The sequence below is a fragment of the Copadichromis virginalis genome, linkage group LG7 (assembly GCF_057382275.1).
Source record: "Copadichromis virginalis isolate Kocher_CV1m ecotype Utaka linkage group LG7, C_Virginalis_male_GT1.1, whole genome shotgun sequence".
NCBI lineage: Eukaryota > Metazoa > Chordata > Actinopteri > Cichliformes > Cichlidae > Copadichromis > Copadichromis virginalis.
Genome location: NC_140624.1, coordinates 60,115,012 through 60,136,488, shown reverse-complemented (window position 1 = coordinate 60,136,488; position 21,477 = coordinate 60,115,012). Strand labels below are relative to the sequence as shown.

The window sequence follows — 21,477 nt, the reverse complement described above, 5'->3', positions numbered from 1 at the left end:
CAGAAACATCAGCGTTGTTTTAAAATGCATTTTTTTACTATTTGAAAAATGAAGTTTGTCAACAGTTATTGTTTGCTGTGTAGCAGTGGAAATATCAACAACTGCCACTGGATTACATGAATCTTTAAAACTGGAGGATTCTAAGGCGAGCTCTGAAGCCTCAGCACTCCTGTTCCATTAGTCTTGTACAATATCAATATCTTGTACAAACAAACAAACAAACATAACGAGGCTCAGGAAAGTAAGTGTGCATTGTGATCCAGCAATTATAACTTTGGCCAAAATACAGACATTTCATTCGCCAATAAAAAGTTGCTCAGCCTTCAGCAACACATGTAACTGCACGTATCATGACTGGATGAGTTTCAGGTTTTGCATTTTTTTCTGTATTAGAGTGAAGCCAGTGATAAATCAATACATCCACCCATGTACAGTGGAAATTACAGCTATAGTTAAAATGGCAAACTTAACTTTCAAAAAGTCAACAAATCCCGAAGACAACAAATTATTGATGTGCAGCACACATATCAAATCTTTCATAGTGATTTTGTAATTTATTCAAACTATAAACAGGCAAAATAAATAATAAGTTATGGTGTGTTTTAGCTACAGTGAATTTGTTCCAGCTCGGGTGGAGACTTTAATGAGTAAATACTTTTATAGAGATTCAAGTAGATTTTATTGCAGCACATTTATACTTTTATTTCAGTAAAATGTTATTTTTACTGAATATACATACACTATTGTATTACTTTTATATAAGTAGCAGATTTAGGACACTTCTTCCAAAGCTGTAAAATGCTGATAATCAGCATTTGATCAGAGCATTTGTTCACTGTTTATCAAAACAGTGAAGAATACTTTACTAGTAAACACAGATCTAAGTACCACCAGATTTACATAAGATGATTTACGTAAAATGATAGAAACAACCTGAACTGTTCAGATCAGACAAATGAGCTACTTATTGTTGTCATATATTGTAAAAAGACAGTCTGTCACATACTCCTCTCTGTCCACTGCTCAGCGGACGTGTAACTTTATCTAGATGACCTATAATACTGGAACCTGAACCCGCAGTGAGTGGAACTCTGCAGCCAGAGGTGTACAGCTGTGTTTCACTGAGTGACCATTTGGCAGCAACATAAGCACTGGAGAGGCTTCCAAATTTAGTTTCCAAATTGTACACAAATACGGTTCAAAACAACGCTGATCATGGCGCCACCTTGCTTTAATGCAGTAACCTGAAATGTCCATTAAAAGTGACCAATCACATTAGAACCCCTCTTCCTTTGGGCTCTGCTCCAAACAGTCAAAATTCAGTTCATTTGCAGGAGCAAGAGTGAGAGTGTGAATCAAAGTTCTGCATGCACAGGTTGTTGAATTTATGCAGAGGAATTTAATTCTAGATTACGTTTTTTCCTGCGTGGAATTTTTGACATAAATAATTCCATAAGATTACAAAATGTTAGGTCAAAATGTTTTGCTTAAAATGGTCAGTTTGTTCTGCAATTGGAATTCCCACCATCTCTGGCTCCAAAAACAACATGCCAGTGGCCACAAAACTAACATTACGCCAGATTCCAGAAATCAATGGAGGATGTCACAAACTTCCATTATTTTTATACAGTCTGCAAAAGAGACATACAGAACCAGAGTGTGAGCTTGTGGATGTTTGTTTATATTACAATCTTCAGCGTGGTTTTAGGATAGCTGTGCCCCTGATCACTGCTATTAAACACAAATGGTTGCTCCCCTCATCCCAGTGCAAATTACTAGGATAAATTGATGATTTACAAAAGACTATTAGCTACCCTAAAAATATTTATACATATTTTATATAAATGAAAATAGTTTCATGTAATCAGTGTAAAGCAATATACTAAATATTTGTTCATACTTGACCAGTTAAGACAAGGGCTGTGCCCCAAATTCCTCTTTTCTTCTTCTTCTTCACTACATTAGACATTTGCATCATTATTTAGACCTGTTGAGCCACACAAGTCTAACTATATAACACAACATTTAAGTGTTTTTGAAGAAGCAACAGCATGTAGTGGGAAAATTTATAAACTAAAAACAGGGCCATTCAAATACAAATGGATGAATCTGCTAAAGCAAGGTTACATTAAGCGTTCCCAGTAGTTATATAAGACCTTTCCTAGATCAAAAAGAGATTAATTTAAAATGTAGAAGATACTACAGTCTGAAAATTTTTTAGGTCTTAGGTCTTTGGGCAAGACACTTCACCCGTTGCCTACTGGTTGTGGTCAGAGGGCCCGGTGGCGCCAGTGTCCGGCAGCCTCCCCTCTGTCAGTGCGCCCCAGGGTGGCTGTGGCTACAATGTAGCTTGCCATCACCAGTGTGTGAATGGGTGGATGACAGATTGTGTAAAGCGCTTTGGGGTCCTTAGGGACTAGAAAAGCGCTATACAAATACAGGCCATTTACCATGTACCATTTAGGTCAAAGAACAGTCTTAGGTCTTAAGTCTTAGGTCAAACAACAAATGTATTTGTTTACTCTAGTAATATAATAACTCATTTTTACTTAAAATTACTTTAGTCAATATCTATCCATCAGGCCATCAGGGTTATATGGGGTTCAGTCTTGCCCCGGGATCTTTTTTTGATATGCAGAACACAGAGCTTCTAACTGCTAGATGACCTGCTATTTGAAATGATAATTTTCCCTCATGTTATCAATTAATAATACATTTTTCATAGGCATCTTTCAAAAGAATCAAAGATACCTTGTAAGCAATTAAATAACAAAAAACACAGCATGCAAAAAATAACAATTGGAAGAGTGCATAGATTTAAAAGTTAATAGATCATAAAATTAAAATCAAACACAGTAGAACAGAGAATCTACCCACACAGACCCCCACACACCCAGACTCAGACAAACCTCCACTGGTGAGGGCTTTGTGAATGAACTCAGAAGCAGGATAGAAGTTAACACTCATGTCAAAAGTTGGTGAGTCATGAGCCTCAATGCCAAGATAGGTGATGTTCATCCCAGCATAATATTCGGCTCCCCCGCGCCACTTCGTCTGTGCGCAGTTGAGGATATGTGTAATGCCAAGTTTGGCCAATTCTCGTCGATCTGATGCAATGTCCCTGCAGAGGAGAGAAGGTATTTCCAGCTCTAGCAGTTAAACTGTTTTCACTTGACTACATAACTTGTATGATTTATGCTGACATGTAACTCTTATGTGACTCCTAAGCTGATGAATGAGACAAACAGATACTGCTGGGTGATGGAGCTAGATATAGATGTTAGATAAATACGCTTGCTTTAGACTAAACAACTTTCAGCTTATATGGTGGAATGCCAGAATATTTACTTCATTAAAATTAGTTCTCATTGGGTGCTCATTACTGACTCGTAGTAATGGGTATTTTTATTTCTAAGTAATACGTTACTAAGAAATTAATACTTTAAGTATTTATTCACTGTTATTAAGACACTCTGAGTATTTACTTCTTCTGCCACCGTTTAGAGGTTAGAAACACTCACTGGTCTCCGATATAGAGTCGTGGCCACACTTCGTCTGCATGGTTGCAGGCCGTTTTGCCCGTGTAAAGGAGCCTTTCTAGCTCGGAGACGGTCAGGATCGGGGAGGAACGTTCAGAGTCTTTTCGGCTCGGAGACCTGGAGCTGCTCCGGGACCGAGAGAATCGAGACATGAACGCCATTAAATCTGTGAAAACAGAGATGAAAAGAACGGGTCTTTTATTATTATTATCATTATTATTATTATTAAAGAAATTCACACGCGCGTGCGTTCAGAATAAAACGAATAAAATTAAAATATAAACTGGTTGTGTGTTGTAATCCTTACGTTTATTAATTGAATATGACATTTTAATAACAAATGTACCTATAGCTTTATGTAAATAATTCGTAGCATGTTAGTTTACAGTTGCGGATACAAACAAAAGCATGCAGATCATGAATTTTACGTGTTTTTTAAAAACGCGAATACCATATTTGTATTTACCTGTGTTGTTTTATTCCGTGTCTCAGTTATGTGGGGCTAGGTGCTCTGCGGCCATGTTGACTAATTTATTTGTTATGGGAGGATAACTGTGTAGACGAGACAGCTGCTATTGCATTCAGTGGGCATCTTCACCGTCTTCTCAACAAGTCTTCATTGAGGTGCGTGACTCCGAGGACATAGCTCCCGTTTTAAAACGAAATTTAACGAAATTTAAAATAATGTGAGCTTACACAGTACAAAGAGCTTCTCCAGTTCTTCTCTGTGGCAATTTATAGTCGGTTGTGTTGAAATAAACGACTTTCAGCTGCTCCTTTAGTCACATTGGTCACAAGGGGTCGCCACAGCGAGTAAGTCTGCATATTTGATTTGGAAGATTTTTACACCGAGTTCTTGACACCATTGTGACTAAAGGAAGCAATTGAAGGTCGTTTATTTCCCGACGCAACCCCAAAAGGATTTGTGAGCACTCCTGGGATCGAAGAGGGATCTTTCAGTTTTTATGCGAATGTTGCTATTGCTAACTGAAATGATGGCTTTAATGGTATTATTTAACATTAATGGATTTTAGTCATTGTGGTGTTTGCTACCATCTGCTGGTCAAATTGGGGTAAAGCATTAAAAATGTCAAGGTAGGAAAAAATGAATAGCAGTCTTACCACAAGGTCCATCTGCTCTGGAACTTTCCATCACACCGCTGGAGTAGTGCGGTGTTGTTCTCCTTGTATAAAGAGTGATGGAAAATTCTGTCATAAAACTGATTACGTTTTAGTTTTTCTTTAGGAAGACCCATGTGCAGAAAATAATATATGTTATGAATTACAAATTACAATTAATAAAATTAGTTTTAAATCTGATTTAATAATAACTGGTTTAATAAATCATTTAAAAATATAATGAAGAAACGTTAGACCCACTTAAAAAAATCTAACCATAAAAAAAATCTAAATTTGGGCTTTCTACGGAAAAAAAAATATAGGGAAAATGAAAATTTATTTGGAATGATTGTGTGAAATAGTACGATTTCTTTCCAGCATCAGACAATAACAACATAAATAACATTATCAGAGGCCTGTATTATGAAGCAATATTATGGTCTTGGTGAGGTTAGTTTTCATTATTGAGGTGGTTGCTTGCCAGGGTACATCACAATGGTAACTTGCGGTAGAGTATATAGAAAAGTATATAAACCTGAAAATAGTATTACTGGTCATAAACAATATTGAGTTGAAATTTAACGTAAAGATGAATATATCCAGATCATATGCCTATCTCATCCAATCTGAAGCACCGTCTTCTGCAACACTAACATACTAAAGGTCCTTCATGACATCCATGATGGTTTTCCTCTTTTCCTCCTGCCTGACAGCTCCATCCACAGCATCTTTTGTCCAGTAAGCTATATATTACCAGTAAATATATATTTAAATATATATTTAAATATATATTTAAATATTTATATATATATATATATATATATATATATATATATATATATATATATATATATATATATATATATATATATATATAAATAAATAACCTTGGTTATGTATTTGAAATATGCTTCAGTTTCTTTTTTAAGAGCAAGAAAACTCTGTTTAATATTTAAAAAGTACACTTTTTAGTTATAAAGTAGAGATTGACTACAAAATGTTCTTTCTTTTATTTCGGAGGTGCTTAAAAGCGACATGACGTCATAAACTTGCGACGCACGTGTGAGCTTGGTGAGAGACGAGCGATGGCTCATGAGAGGCTACAATTCCATGAAATGGGCTTAGACGACCGCCTGCTAAAGGTAACAAACTTCGAGGCTGTCGGGGGAACTGTGAATTTTCAGGTGGAGAATAAAATCCTCCGAGAAGTTTGAAAATCCGACAGTTACTTCGGGAGTCGGAACTGCTCGCTCGGTGGCAGAGTTAAGTTTTTATGCAAACATGAAGTTGTGCGTAGGTGAAATTACTAGACATGGAAAAATGCTGGATTACAGAAGTAATAGAAATCATGTCCGCTGTTTTCTAGTATAGACGCCGTTTCGCACTTTTATCAAAAGCTAATAACAGTTTGATTACCCTACATTGTTTTTGACTTTCTCCTGGTTGTAACTGCCTTCCTAGTATCCCGTTTATCATGTATGACAAAATCCGGTTATAACGATATTTACTTAAATGGGCATTCAGTTAACCCATAAATGATGATTTCGACATAAACATGCATACACAGACGCCACATTGAGGGAGGGGGCTCACCCGTTGCTGCGACCCGTCAGCGCGTCCGCCATATTGAATTTGTCCTTCTTTTTTAGCAGCGAAACTACAAAACTACTACAAAAATTATAGATCCGTGTTTCATTGTATGCAATAAAATTTTACGGTTAGAATGTAAAACAAAAAAGGGCTAGTTCCAATTTTTGTTTTGCAAATGTAAGGTGCACTACAAATTAAATGTGTTTATTATTATTCTTGTTGTTGTTGTTGTTGTTAATAGACAGCTGTTCTCCCTCAGCTACAGAGAACAGCTGTCTGTTCTCTCCCTGTTCTCCTCTCCAGCTCTTGGCTGCTTCTGGCTTCTCTTCCTTCTAATCTTCCACACACAATTTGTCTTGGCCTATCGTCAAGGGTGGAAAGTGTCTATCCTGTCACCTCTCACTTTGCAGTGTGGGTTTCTTAGTCTCTCTTGACTTTGGACACTTCAACCATGGCATTTAACAGATATTTTATAAAATGTTGCTATTTTTGTTAACTTGCAAAATGAAAACACAATTTTGACTTAGAATCCCATGGACATATTTTATATATTTTAATCAAAAGGAAAAACTAAGAAAGGTGAAATGGGACATAAAATCCTACAGAAATAATAATAATAACTTTTATTTAAAAGCACCTTTCAAGACACTCAAGGACACTAAACAATAGAGTAAAACACATACCGGTAGTAGAACAATGACAAAATGAAGAACAAAAAAAACAAACGCATACACACAAGATAAAATAAATAAGGTTGGGCAGATGTACAAATTTTATGTGTAACAAGTTTATTCCTGGACCACTTCACTTCGACTGTCCGTCATTTTTGTTCAAAAGATTTCTTCACCAATATGCAAAGCATCTTGGGATAGGGTGGGCCTCGAAGGGGGCTGCATTTGGGGGAGCCAGCTCAGAGTCTTTGCTGTATGTGTGTGTGTGTGTGTAAACAAATTCCAGCTCCATGTTACACTGCTGCTGCTGTGTTGCTAGTCCTTTTGTTGAAATTTTTTTGCAGAGTTTGTTTGTTTTTGTGGACATGCTTGCTGCTTTTTCATTCATTTTCAGTCCAGCCCTGTACCTCCCTGTTTTCAGTGGGTTTTTTGTTTTGTTTTGGGGTTTGGTTTTTTGTGTGTGTGTGTGTGTGTGTGTGTGTGTGTGTTTTAAGCGCTTAAGTGTAGAAAAAGTGGTTGTGTGATTGAGTAAATGAGACATGTTGTATAAAGCACTCTGAGTGCTCAAGTAGATGAGAAAACTGCTCCATTTACATTTAGCACAGCAGTCAACATGGGTGAATGCTCTGCACCAAATATTAAACTGAGATTTGTCTGACATTTGTCTGTGTCACTATAATAATTTGTTTCACCTCTGGGTTTTTTTGTTTTTTATTCTTGACTCAGGCAGTCGCAGATCTGGGATGGTCAAAGCCCACTCTGATCCAAGAAAAGGTAATCCCTTTGGCTTTAGATGGAAAGGACCTTCTGGCTCGAGCCCGGACTGGGTCTGGGAAGACTGCCTCATATGGTATACCTGTCATACAGCGCATCCTGGCTTCCAAACAGGTGAGAAACAGCAATAATGTTTTTGGAAGCAGATTCAAATGCTGAGTTTACACGCTGTAGGTTGATATTACTTTCATCTTAGATGATCTCTGCACCTTAGAGAATGTGACTATCCAGATTTGTTTTTTTGTTTTTTATTGTTTAGTGTATAAAATTGAAAAAACAAAATGGTGTTCCCATTGCTTAGGATGATGTTTTCTGTTCTCCAGACAATTTGTTTTACTCCAGAGTTGTTTATTCACTGTTTGTTGTTTCTCCTGTTAGACTGTGCGTGAGCAAGATGTGAGGGCTCTGATTGTGGTGCCAACCAAAGAACTGGGTCACCAAGTTCAGATTATGATGAGACAGTTAACAGCGTACTGCTCCAGGGACGTCCGAGTGGCCGACATCTCTAGCAAGGTTGATCTGTCAACACAGAGGTCAGCACATTTCTTTCAGTCAGAAAGCTGAAGCGGTCTGTTCAAATAAAGTCTGTGTGGGAGACACTGGTCCACGTGGTCTGAATAGTTTTTATTTATCGTTTAACTTCACGGAAAGAGTACTCCACAGAAAAAAAACACAGTGACCTCAATATTGCTGTCATCAGGTTACTTTTGTTCTCACTTTGGTTCTGATTAGTGCCAACATGTATGGAACACGTCAGAAGATGGGTGCAGCTGTGTGTGGCTACAGTAATCTCTAAAACATTGTGGAGGCCTCGCCATGCTTTAGAGCTGCATTTCAGCCAGTGGTGTTTGGGATCATGTCAATACTGATGGAATAATGAATACAGTAAAGTAGAATTTGATCTATCATGGTACAATGCTACTGTAACGTCTGTATTTGATTTCATGGTACGGTCATTTTTTTAGTATTTTATTTATTAATTAATTTCTTTTTTTTTTGTAAATCTGCAATCATTTTGCTAGTGAACAGTCCTTGTTCTTTTGATTTTAATTGCTCTTACCCCTTCCTGTTTTATGCTTTGCTTGGGTTTATTGTTCTGTTGTGCATTTAGCAAGCTCAAAAGTCCCTGATTGTGTGATAAGAATCTAAAGACTTCAAGTGCCTGCATTTTTCCACAGTATTGCAGTTATATAATATTTTTAAATCCGCAAAGTGTAATTGTGGACTTCATAGATTAATAAAAAAGTCCGTGTTGTCAAATGAGGAGATGTATTTTAAATGATCACTTTTATGTGTGGACAGGCCCATTTTAATGGAGAAGCCGGATGTAGTTGTGGGGACGCCATCCCGTGTGCTTGCCCATCTCAACGCACAGAACCTGGTCCTGCGTTCTTCTCTTGAGATGCTGGTGGTAGACGAAGCCGACCTAATCTTCTCTTTTGGCTTTGAGTCTGACCTAAAGAACTTGTTGTGGTGAGAGTGTACAGATTTTCACCAGAGGGAACTCGCTTCATGCAAGCGTCTCCTGCTGCTGTTTGTTTTAAAATTTGCATTAGAAAGGTGGTGTTTTTGTTTGTTTTTAACGTCCGGGATTTAAATGAGAGCTTCCCAGCCTGTTTTAGGTGAAAGTTGCATGAAACTTACATGTGTAATAGTGTTATAGGTTATAGCCTTCTTATGAATATGACACGAGCTAATAATGTTTTCAACTCATCCATTTTCCAAACTAATTTAAATGTAAGAGGCAAAGAAGAAAGAAGTCTCTTTTTTCACATCATAGTTTTCTTCTGTTCTTGTTCTTAAAATCTCAAACTTGGTAAAAAAAGAAATGAAGCAAAAATCTGTTTTAGATTGGAGCATCAGTCTTTTTCAAAGACCACCAAACATACTTTTCTTCCCTGCAGCCACAAGTTGCCTGTGTTTACATTTAGTTTGGCTTCAGTTGGGTTTAGGTTAGTTATTGTAGCCTTAATGTCAAATTTAACTGTTTTTTTTTATCTTTCTTTCTTTTCTTTTTTTTAAAACAGCCATTTACCAAATATCTACCAGTCTTTCCTGATGTCTGCTACATTTAATGAGGATGTCCAGAGCCTCAAGGAGCTGTTGCTGCACAATCCTGTAATGTCCCCTTAACACTCACTTGATCAAAGGTTTATTGTTTTCTATACAATTGAATGTTTAGATACATTATTAATAACATTTGAGTTACTTCCTGTCAAGTCAAATCAGCCCTGCCTTTCTCCTTCAGCCTCAGGTATCAACACAGATTTCTCCCAGAGACTCCCACTTACTGAATATATTTATTCAGTATTTATTATTAGATTTACTATTATTATATTTTTTCTTCCCTTAACCCCCAACCAGTAACAGCAAATGGCTATATAAATTTAACAGAACACAGTAATTGCACTTGGGTTGAGAACAAAAGAAAACAATCATACCGTTCATACCATAAATTTGTTTCTAACAAATTTATGGTATGAACGTGATTCAACCCAAATACTAGTAAGTTTGAGATACACACCTTCCCACCTGAGATGTGGCGGGGCATCATAGAAGCGAAGGTCAGTACAAGTTAGCAACTAGCCACCTGATTCGGACCAGAGTAAAAGAACTATAGTTGTGAAAACACTCTTAGCCTGCTATGTTTCTAATTAATACTGTACAGACTGAGACCAAGAGTTAATTTCACACAGTGTGAATTGATCATTGTTGTATTATCATTATCAGTGTTCTCTTCTGCATTGTGCAGTTAAAGACTTGCGCAAAGTAAATGAGTACAAAAAAACATAGCTTTATTCTCTTGCGAAAACCTTAGTGAAGAATAAGAGTGAAGTTTAAGCTGCAGTCAGAGGTGATATGCAGGATGTGTTGATGTTTCTGGTTTTGTCTTGACCCACACATCCATTTTGGATATGGTGTTTTGTTAGGTGATACTGAAGCTTCAAGGATCCCAGCTCCCAGACAGCAGCCAGCTGCAGCAGTACAGCATCAAATGTGAGGAGGAGGACAAGTTTCTACTTGTGTACACACTGCTCAAGCTGTGCCTGGTTAAGGGGAAGACGTTATTGTTTGTGGGAACTGTGGACAGATGCTATAGACTCAAACTGTTTCTCGAACAGTTTGGCATTCCTGCCTGCGTCCTCAATTCTGAACTGCCGGTCCAGTCCAGGTGAGAGGAGAATTCACAGGACAGTGTTATATACATTTTCAGGTTTTTTTTTCAACTTGGTTCTGTGTGGAAATATGAAGGTGTACAGTCACCTTATTCAGAGCACAACATTGGGCTATATACAGTGTAATTATTGAGTTTTCTCCTGATGTTGGACTGATGAACATGATGTTAAAAAGGCCAGAGTTCCTTTGTGACCATCTAGACTGTTGCAGTAAACTTTATTGGTCAATGACTCCCGTGAAGAGGGACAGTCAATTTCATTGATTTTATACGCAATGTGACAGTGCAGATGATTCTGTAATATTTCCTTAAATGATTAACATCAGAACCTGCATGAAACATGCGCTTTGAAGATCAGACTTTAGATCCCAAGATTGTGTAAAAAAAAATTAAAAGAATTGGGCTCAATAAGCATGCGAGTATCTGTGAGCACAGTAAAAGGAGTCCTTCAAATATTGCACTTTGCAGCCAATAGCTGCTCCAGCTCCACTAGCTTAGACTGCAGCTGATGGTCTTTGTTCTGCACCGTAGCCATGGGGAGCTCTGTGTAGCAGCACAAATCCAGTTTTGAACTCGCCACATTGTAAAATGCCCTGCATGTTTTGAAGAAAAGTTAGTACTGCAGTCTAAGTTGGTGAAATTAAGGTAAATTTACCTGTGGGTTAGGGTTGGAACCTCTGTTGATAAATAGCTGGATGACTTAAAGAACAAAAACTACCGTAATCAATAATCAGTCTAGACAGCAAAGTAACAACAAAGGATCACGTTTCAAGGCACTATTGGAGAGGCTTGTGTAGTGTTACACAGAATAGTCTGTCCACAAATATAAGTATCATAGTTTTGAACTATTAATGCATCTGTTTTAAGATTTTTGTTTATTTGCTTGTTTTCTTTTTAAGCGTCTTGTTAATTTGGACCCGACACGGCACATGACACCCACAATAGTAAAAGTATACTGTAGCAGGCAGTCATCCAGTATGTATGGTGCATTATTGACTCCTTTCTCTTCTCTCTGTGTTTGTGTTTTGTATCACTCTGTTGCAGGTGTCACATCATTGCCCAGTTTAATCAGGGGTTTTATGACTACATCATCGCCTCAGATGAGCAGAGTCTGACTGATACAGCCGCTGCACCACAGACGACTGCAGGGAAAGAGAAGAAAAAGGCCCAAAAGAAGGGAGGAAAGTAAGTCAGACTATTGATTAACACTCAAATAAAAAATATTAGAGAGATAATATTCTGAAGCAGCACAAGATGGGGAAAAATGCCATAAGGGGGAAAACTAATGTTAGTAGAATACATTTTATGTGATGTTTCAGTAACCAGTTGGACTTTCTCAACAGTGTAAAACTACAGTTTATATTCTTAAGTATAGACAACAGTGAAGTTTTTTGGTGCTGGTTACCAGAAATGGTGCCCAGGGTTCGTACGGGTGCTTGAAATGCTAGAAATTGCTTAAATTTTAACATTGCCCTTTCGTGGTTTGAAAAGTGCTTGAATTTTGGATGTGGTGCTTAAAACTGCTTGAAACTATAACTGTCTTTCATTCACCACAAATACCTATCTGATTGGATAGTTCTTTTTTTCTCCTTCACATATAGAAATTAAATGAGTCACAAAGTCTAAAAGCAAAATTTCTCCGCCTGGGCTGCCTTGCCACTGTTCTCCATGCCTGTCTTACTGTACATGATGTTGTGAGTGCAAACACTTTAAGGGGATAATTTAGGACTTTAACAATATTACAGACAGTAATATAGTCAAACAAAAGGCTCCAGTCTCTCCACGACCCTTATCAGGGTTAGCAGGAGAGGATGGATGGATAAATGGAAGCTTTCAGGTTGTTGGTCTTTATCAGTGGAAAAAGAGTTTGATGGTCAGTTGGATTGCTGAAGTTGAGATTTTACCATTTCAATAAATACATTTAAACCTTCTAAACAAGCTGTGTTTGCAGCCACATTGAAAAACCCACATTATGTGGCGTAACCCATGTCGTCAGATATTGGATGATAGAACCAGCCTATTAAAAATTGCATTTGGACACTGTATTGACTGTTTTGTTGTCTCTTTAGAGCTAAAGATAAAGAGTATGGAGTGTCAAGAGGTGTGGACTTCCAAAATGTTGCCAATGTAATTAACTTTGATTTCCCAAAAACTGCGGAATCGTATATTCATCGAGTTGGAAGGTATGTACAGTTTCTTTTAAAAAAATGACATGATAATCTTTACTAAAAATCAAACTCTGATGGCCACTTTTATTCTTGCAGAACGGCAAGAGCAGACAACCCGGGCACCGCTCTGTCATTTGTATCTCATACCGAGCTTGGTTTGCTGTCAGAGGTGGAGGAAGCTCTCACTGGGGGTAATGAAGATGTGTTTTGATCTAATTTTAGGCCTACACCTTTTACTGACTTTTTAATGTGAAAATTAAGTAAAAATGGAGTTGCAGAGAGATCCACTTGCATTAATATCATCATTATCATTATGACTGTTTCTGTGTTGATGACTGTAGCATGTTGTTTTTCATTTTACTTTAAACACAGTTAGGCTATGTTCACTTCACATGCGAAAAAGGCCCACATCTAGTTTTTCGCTGAATAAGTGAAATGGTAGACCGTTTCTCTAGTTAGTCAGCTTCACCTTCTACAGCTGCATCAGAGTTTGATGTGTCTCAGTGCTAAAATATTGAACCTCAGGGAGTAGTATACAGTGCTGTGAACAAGTACTTGCACCCTATATCTTTTTGCATATTTGTCACATTTGCATGTTTCACATTATCGAAGAAATTGATAACCAGACTAAACACAAACTGCAGTTTTTAATGTTTTGTTTTGTTGGAAACCTGGTGGAAGTATGGATTCTGCTGTCTACCAACAAGTGAAGGGAAGACAAATGTACAAAATAACTATGAAATCAGGATGGGTGCAAATACTTTTAGAGTGTAGCATGATATTTAAATGGAGTGAGATAATTTTTTGTAAGTTGTTTTTATTCTGTTTGTGTTTAGATGAGACCAATTCTCCCCTCAAACCTTATGAATTTAAAATGGAGCAGATTGAAGGCTTCAGGTACAGATGCCGGGTGAGTATCCTCCTCCTCCTTTTGGAAGCTCAATTTAATTCCAAAAATGGCAAATTCCTCAACATTTGCTGATTGTTGGCATTAGTTAAGTCTATGGCTGAACAACAAATGGAAAAAACAAACAAACTTATAATCAGTTTTTCATATCAGCACAAGCCAGTATACTCTGTGCCAGTCCCTTCGCCCTTGTAAATGGGGAGCGTTCCTTCAGGAAGGGCATTTGGTGTAAAATCTTGGACAAATCAAACATACTGATCAAAAAAGATTTCCCTACCGATTGGTCAAGTTTTGACTCAACAATGACCACCTCTCTGGGCCAACAGGGTGTTAGTGTTGGCTGAAAAAAGAAATGGGAAAGGGGGAAGACATGTTAGGAGGCAACAAGAGAGAAGGAAAGGCAGGAGAAGGAGGCAGAAGATGAAGAGCGGAAAGATTTTTGGCTCAGTTGAAGGAGGGAGATGTGTGGGAAAGACAGCGGTGGACCTTCTGACCAAACTGTTTTAAAACAGTCTTGGAGAGTGAGACAGTGAGGCTAAAGAATGGAGAAAAAGTGTACTGGTAGGGATGAGACATATCACGAAGGTATGGGAACCCGTTGTTGAAGTTAGGCTAAGAAGGGAGGTGACAGTTAGTGAGCAGCAGTATTGCTTCATGCTGAGAAAGAGCACTACAGATACAATGTGTTGATGGAGTAGGTCAGAGAAGCCAGAAGCAGTTGCACTGTGTATTTGTGAATCTCGGTTAACAGATGAGGTTGGCAGGAATCCCTATGTTTGCAGATGACATTGTGATGTTAAGTGAGTGAAGTATACAGAGAAGAAGAACAAAAGTCAGTAGAAGCATGACAGAAGGCAGGTGCGTGAATGGGAGGCAGCCGGGTAGAAAAATGCTAGAAATAAAGATGGTGATGAGTTCCTTGGTTGTTCATCGTTTGACCTTTGGACTGTGTCTGTTCAGTTGTCTTGTGTAGTAATGCCATCAGCTGAGTTTTCGAGCACATGATTGATTTGGTCCAGTGCTATTCTCATTGTGCCTTTTGTGATGTCTGTCAAATTTCAAGTTCTACTTTATGTTGACCATTTCTCATATTTCTTTTGATGGAAAGACGAGGAAAGATAACCATTTTTATCGTTTTATCGCCAAGTCCTAGCCCCTTTTTTTTCTTTTTTAAGTGTAATGTAAGGGGAATTGATTATTTTTAGTTTTTCTTTAGGACGCAATGCGCTCAGTGACAAAGCAGGCAGTGAAGGAGGCCAGACTAAAAGAGATCAAACAGGAGCTGCTCAATTCAGAAAAACTTAAGGTGAGAGATGATTTTTTTTTTTTTCTAAAGACAGAGGAAGGCAGAAGTGTTTGAACACGTTTTGATTGCATGCTTGTGCTCTCACTCAGACATACTTTGAGGACAACCCCAGAGATCTGCAGCTACTCCGGCATGACAAAGACCTCCATCCTGCTGTTGTCAAACCTCACCTTAAGAATGTACCTGAGTATCTCAGTAAGTGTCTGATTATATATGAATATCACCCTAACCAAAATTTTCCATTAAGATATTTTTCCTGTTTATAATGTATATTGTTTATGCTAAAAAATATTGATCTTCTACTTCCATGATGCCATGTAGGTCTTGGCTAGTAAGGAGTGATTTGTGTGAAATAATTCATTTTTTTTGTTGAAAGTTTGACTCTAAATGCAATACTGAAAGAAACTATTACCCATGAGCACATCACATTAACAATTAGGTTTACATAGTGTTAGCTCAAATTTGGATAATTTCTTCTAAAATTCTGTTAGTTCATTTTTTATTGAAGGAAATTAACATTAACAGAACGTCATTTTTTTTTTATTGTGAAAAATGTAATTGGGCGAGATAACTGAAAGTTGGAGTTAAGTTACAGTAGCATATTTTCAGAACTTACAGAGCTTAAGTTACACTGTGTAAAATTTCACCACTAGATTGCAAATTTCAGTCAAGTTGAGTTTTGTTTTCTTACGCCTCCCAATTCAGTTCAATAATCCTAGCCATAATGGTTGCTGTAGGACAAAAAAAATTGTCAATCAGCTGTCAATATGTGGTCAAATCTATTTACGCCGAAAGAATTCGATACAAATCCACGAGTCAGTCTGATGACAGTGATACTGAGTTACTGAAGAGATCTAAACTTTTCTGTCAGTAAGTGCTTCTGTTTGTCCTGCTGTTAGTCATTGTTTGTAAAACTGTCATATAATGTGACTGAGCAAACTATTCATCAGAGCAGAAAGTACATTTTTTAGGAAACTCGAACCTAACATTAGCTGGTATATTGCTAGCATATAATCAGCTATTGTTAACTGGCTTGTTGTTAGCTGTCCGGAGGTGGGATGGTCACATGTCTAATTTGGTTGACCATAAGCATTTGCAACAATATCAGGAATAAATAAGAATGTTTACATATGTTTTTGTATGTTAGAGGCCTGACTAAAGACTTCAGATGAGGAATGAGGTGAAAAGATGGCGTCTTATAATGATGCCTGTTGTGTTGTCTCTTCCCTTTGCATTTTTGCTTCTTTTGTGGAGACAGTTTCTCAAATGAAAAAAATATAAGAATGATCCTTCATATGTTGAGTGTGAAAGTCGACAGACAAATTAAAATTTGTCTCAGTGGCACGCAAATGCCTACATGTTTCTTCTCTTCTGCCTTTGGTGTACTGCACATGTGGATCCTTCTCTGTCCACATACATAAAACGCAGTTAACGCAAAATGGCAAATCAGCCACTGTGTTCAAGATGGCAGGGCAAGTAGGGCTGCTCAATTAATCGAATTTTAATCACGATTACGATCTGGGCTTTCAACGATCATTCAATGACTGAGCCGATTATTAGCCCCTCCCTCATTTATCCGCGACACCTTAAAGGCCGGTGTTCCAGATCTACTGGCGTTTAGATCAACTGGCGTTGGTCGAACAGATGTGTGGCAGACTTGCGTTTCAGGAGCTGCTACCGACAAACCAGCAAAAAAAACCCGCCAAATGTGTCATCTGTGACACTTGTGAGGTTGTCTCAAACACACTCCGTCAGTCTTGATGCTGTTGAACAACAAAATGTATAAAAATGTGGCGAGTTTACCTGGTGATATCCTCATGCGCGACGCGATCGCGAAAACAGCAAACAAGTAACACCACGGCGATGTTGTTCACAGGACAGCAAGAGTAAACGATCGGGAGACTCTTGTCGTCGTTATCGTTCCCCTCGCACGGTTTATTTCTCCGAATTCAGCGTTTTTGCTTCACAACTACAGCGTGCAGTTTACTTTGTGCACTAACATGGAGTCGGGTCAACCAGCGCCACCTCTGGCCAAGTGCCACAGCCTACAGCCAGATCAACTTGTGACACACATCTGCACCACATTTGAATTCGTTTCATGCACAACACATTTGTACCTTTCAATTGCACCTTCTGCACAGGGGAAGTCCACACACACTGTGTGGTACCACTTTCCACAGAAGGTGCATTCAGTCTGCAAGATTGAATGAGATTGTCAGAGTCATTGTCTGACTGTTTATTACTAATCACTGTGTAACTGCTGTACATTCAGCGTAACTGCCATCTCCTTACACATGTTTATTAGATTAACCACACTTATACAGACTGTATATAACAACCAACTCTAACATGTTTGTTCGCAGAGAAAAGACACAGACAGACTACGCTAACGACACGTGATGTTACAAAACTAGTGAAATATTAGTGTCATTTCATTCTTTTCAAAGGTTTATTTGCATGACGCACAAACAGACACAATTGAAAGGTACAAATGTGTTGTGCATGAAACGAATTCAAACGTGGTGCAGATGTGTGTCACAAGTTGATCTGGCTGTAGGCTGTGGCACTTGGCCAGAGGTGGCGCTGGTTGACTCGAGTCCATGTTAGTGCACAAAGTAAACTGCTCGCTTTAGTTGTGAAGCAAAAACGCTGAATTCGGAGAAATAAACCGTGCGAGGGGAACGATAACGACGACAAGAGTCTCCCGATCGTTTACTCTTGCTGTCCTGTGAACAACATCGCCGTGGTATTACTTGTTTGCTGTTTTCGCGATCGCGTCGCGCATGAGGATATCACCAGGTAAACTCGCCACATTTTTATACATTTTGTTGTTCAACAGCATCAAGACTGACGGAGTGTGTTTGAGACAACCTCACAAGTGTCACAGATGACACATTTGGCGTTTTTTTTTTTTTTTGCTGGTTTGTCAGTAGCAGCTCCTGAAACGCAAGTTTGCCACACATCTGTTCGACCAACGCCAGTTGATCTAAACGCCAGTAGATCTGGAACACCGGTCCGTGAAAATATTGTCGGGCATAAACCGGTCCGTGGTGCAAAAAAGGTTGGAGACCGCTGATTAAGAGGACCCGAGGGAAGCTCGGAAAGCTAAGCAGAAGTTATTTGGAGAGGAGAGAGTGACTGCCTTTGGTTGAAAAGAGAGGTTAAAAAAAACTTCAGTGGTGTTGCACACTATTTTATATTATTTTTTAAAGTCATTGTTAACCCTTTAAAGCCGGTCAGAGCAGCACGCTCCGTTTTGCGTAACTATTTTTAAATCCCTGTAGAACCTGAACCGTGTAAGCTAGCGCAAAATTTGTTTTGCATATGAAACCGGAGGAGTTGTACTTACATCTTATGCCATCAGCTTGTCCTCGGTCACGGTTTCCTTCCACATAAAGCTTTGCAAAAATTGCATAAAAAGCGCTTGCAGGAACAAAAACATAATATTCCAGAAACACGCTTTGCCGATCCGATCAGCTGTTCGTAACATTTCCCACAGTGAAACAGACGTCAGCGCGAACTGTCGCATGTCCGCCATTTCCTGGCCGAAACCGGAAGTGACGTCATTTTCGCGGAAAATGTAGTTTTTTACTTGTAGGCCTTAAGGCCTTAAGACCAGTATAGGCTTATACTGGTCATGTTAGACTTTTCTGAATAGTTTCTGGGATGCTTAGAACTCGAATTGCACTGCTGGAAATAGTTTATTTTGATGCACCTGCTGTTTTCTTTGCAAATTTGCATCATAGGATTGTTTTTTCATTTTTCCTGCAGTATATAAAAATTGCTGTATCTCCAAAATAAAACTATGAAGACACTCAAAATAAATTTCCTGTTGTTGTAAACTATTTTTTGCAACTTTTTTGTATTTAAAGTTTTGAGGGATAAACCTCTTAAATTTCTCCAAGTAGAAATATATGTAAAAAAAACCCCAAAAACGATTTTCAATTTTTTTGTAGTTTATTGCACTTTTTTGCAATTAATGTAGTTACTATGGACTTAATGCATACATATTATTAAAATATGGGCTATAACAGTTGTATAGCAACTTGAAATGCTCCCACAAATGGCACTACAACATGTAAAAAAATAATATAAGCTCTGGCGGACTTGGTTCTGTAGTAGGTCTTAAAGGGTTAAATAAATATCGTCAAATAATCGAGATCTCAATTTCAGTGAAAATAATCGTGATTATCATTTTTGCCATAATCGAGCAGCCCTAAGGGCAAGCATGGTGGCTTTCTACTCCTAAGTATGTTTCATGGATTAATTTATTTTATAAGGATGCATCAGTGTGCTGGAAGATCTAATTACAATGTATCGATGTATATTTGAGTATGCAATTTTTTTTCATTTTCATTTCACTTTCCTGCAGTTCCTGAGGCACTGAAGGGCGTGGTACATCCACTGACAAGCAGAAGAAGGCGGAGAAAAGAGATACAGAGACCAGGAGGAGTCATCAAGAGCAGTTTTAAGGTGAGATTTGGTTGGAAGGGACACCAGATCTTTGATACGCCACAGATCTGTGTAATAGTTTGAATTCTGTTCCAGGTTTCACCTTTTTGGCATATTTTTTGTCATGTATTTTCTGTTTCACTGTGAAAACAAACTGTATATCTATTAGATTTTAGTTAAACAAAATCAGGCAATTTGAGTTGTGAGCGTTTGTACTATTTTCTTACTTATAAATTTCAGTTCACTTTTACTTATAATGTACCAAATGAGAACAGTTGCTTCAAGGCATTTTATATTGTAAGGCAAACACCCTATGATAGTACAGAAGAAAACCCCAACAGTTGAACGACCCCCTGTGTGCAAACACTTGGTGACATTGGGAAGAAGGAGCTTCCTTTTAATAGGAAGAAACCTCTAACAGAAACAGGGAGGGGCAGACATCTACTGCAGCTGGCAGGATAAAAGACACAATCTGATAATAATGAATTATAATAGTCTAGCCTAGATGTAATAAATGCATGAACTAGTTTTGAGCATCACTCTTAGATGACACGTTTTATCAATTTTATTTATATTGATATTAGGGCTGCACGATTTTGCATAAAATGAGAATCACGATTTTTTGGCTTAGAATTGAGATCACGATTCTCTCACGATTTTCTTTTCCAGTATAAATATTTATTGCACTTATTAACTGCACATCAACTTCGTAACAGTTGAGACTGAACATAAAAACAATAAATAAACATAAAAACAACAAATGTCTCACGTTTTGTTGTTGTACTGCTTGAAATTCCGTCTCCACCGTTGCTCGGCGCTGCGTGTATAGAGCAGGTAGTGCAACAATAGAAAAATAGTTGCGGGACGGCACTGTGTAGCGTTTGTCTAGGGTGTTGATCATTTTCCTAAATCCCTCGTTTTGCACAGTGTTGATGGGAGCCATAATCTTTGGTCAGGTGATAAGTGATAGCCTCCGTAATTTCTTTGTGCCTGCGGGAGTTCGACGTGTATAGGGAAGCGCTGTATAAGGTTCCTGTTATTGGTGTTTGGGTGGTTGACGAAGACGGATTTTCTCCTGTCACTTTCTCGTCATCCCTGACGTGCTCTCCGTTGTTTTTTCCCTGCTAATTTTAGCATCACACGGCACAGCTTCTGTATCACGTGGTATAAGGCTCCGCCCTTGTCATTTGTTGAGCAGGAAGAGTGAGCGCTTGTTTTCATGCAGAGTACGTCCCGGATCAAAATGCGGTACAATCGTCGTCGTCTTTTTTTTTTTTTTTTTTTTTTTTTTTTTAAATTGTTGTCATTTGGAAATGAGATCGCACATAAGTATGAATTGAGATCGCGATTTTCTAACGATTAATCGTGCAGCCCTAATTGATATTAGTGAGATGCCATTTTATGTCTTTTACAAAGCTCACAATATAAAATGTATATTAAAACAAAAATGTCCAGTTAGTTTGATGAAATCATCCCCTTGTTCTGAGCTAATGTGTTCCCTTTTGGTTTTGGTAGAAGAACATCCGGGGGAAGAACCCACTGAAGAGTTTCCAGTACACTGGAGGGAAAAACAGAAAAGGCAAAGCGAGCCAGTCATAGCCGTTGGAACACACCTGAATGCGTTTGAGTTGCAAATGTTATTACACTCATACACCAGTCTATTATATCTCATTAGCAATATCTGTTTTATTTGATCCATTGAATAATTAACTGTATACACAGTGCATTTGCTCTGTATAATTACACATGTTGGAATACATTTTTTGTCAAACAGTG

At 38.1% G+C, this 21,477-nt stretch overlaps 2 protein-coding genes across 5 annotated transcripts in view; one reads left to right on the top strand and one right to left on the bottom strand.

The window, feature by feature from the left end:
* LOC146706387 (dual specificity protein phosphatase 26-like) overlaps positions 1-4,713 on the bottom strand; it is a 13,266-nt gene extending 8,553 nt beyond the window's left edge. The window contains exons 1-3 of one of the 2 annotated variants that reach the window (XM_085464539.1): positions 4,662-4,713; positions 3,522-3,705; positions 2,910-3,121 (exon numbers count right to left, since the gene is read on the bottom strand). In XM_085464539.1, coding sequence (XP_085320665.1) covers positions 2,910-3,121; positions 3,522-3,705; positions 4,662-4,692 — 427 coding nt within the window. In that variant the 5' untranslated portion in view covers positions 4,693-4,713. Of the gene's footprint in view, positions 1-2,909; positions 3,122-3,521; positions 3,706-4,005; positions 4,070-4,661 lie in introns of those variants that run through there. The other variant, XM_085464540.1, reaches the window with a different exon arrangement.
* Positions 4,092-21,477, top strand: ddx56 (DEAD (Asp-Glu-Ala-Asp) box helicase 56). Of its 3 annotated transcripts, none has more exons than XM_085464537.1 (15): positions 4,092-4,163; positions 5,679-5,800; positions 7,646-7,807; positions 8,072-8,226; positions 8,996-9,166; positions 9,721-9,811; positions 10,624-10,865; positions 11,913-12,053; positions 12,938-13,051; positions 13,133-13,227; positions 13,873-13,946; positions 15,160-15,249; positions 15,339-15,444; positions 19,622-19,722; positions 21,217-21,477. In XM_085464537.1, the coding sequence occupies exons 2-15, from the start codon at positions 5,744-5,746 to the stop codon at positions 21,298-21,300; spliced, it is 1,683 nt and encodes a 560-aa protein (XP_085320663.1). In that variant the 5' UTR covers positions 4,092-4,163; positions 5,679-5,743; the 3' UTR covers positions 21,301-21,477. The 3 variants fall into 3 exon arrangements, with proteins under 3 accessions (XP_085320663.1, XP_085320662.1, XP_085320661.1); XM_085464536.1 differs by lacking the exon at positions 4,092-4,163 and adding an exon at positions 4,444-4,634; XM_085464535.1 differs by lacking the exon at positions 4,092-4,163 and adding an exon at positions 4,444-5,396.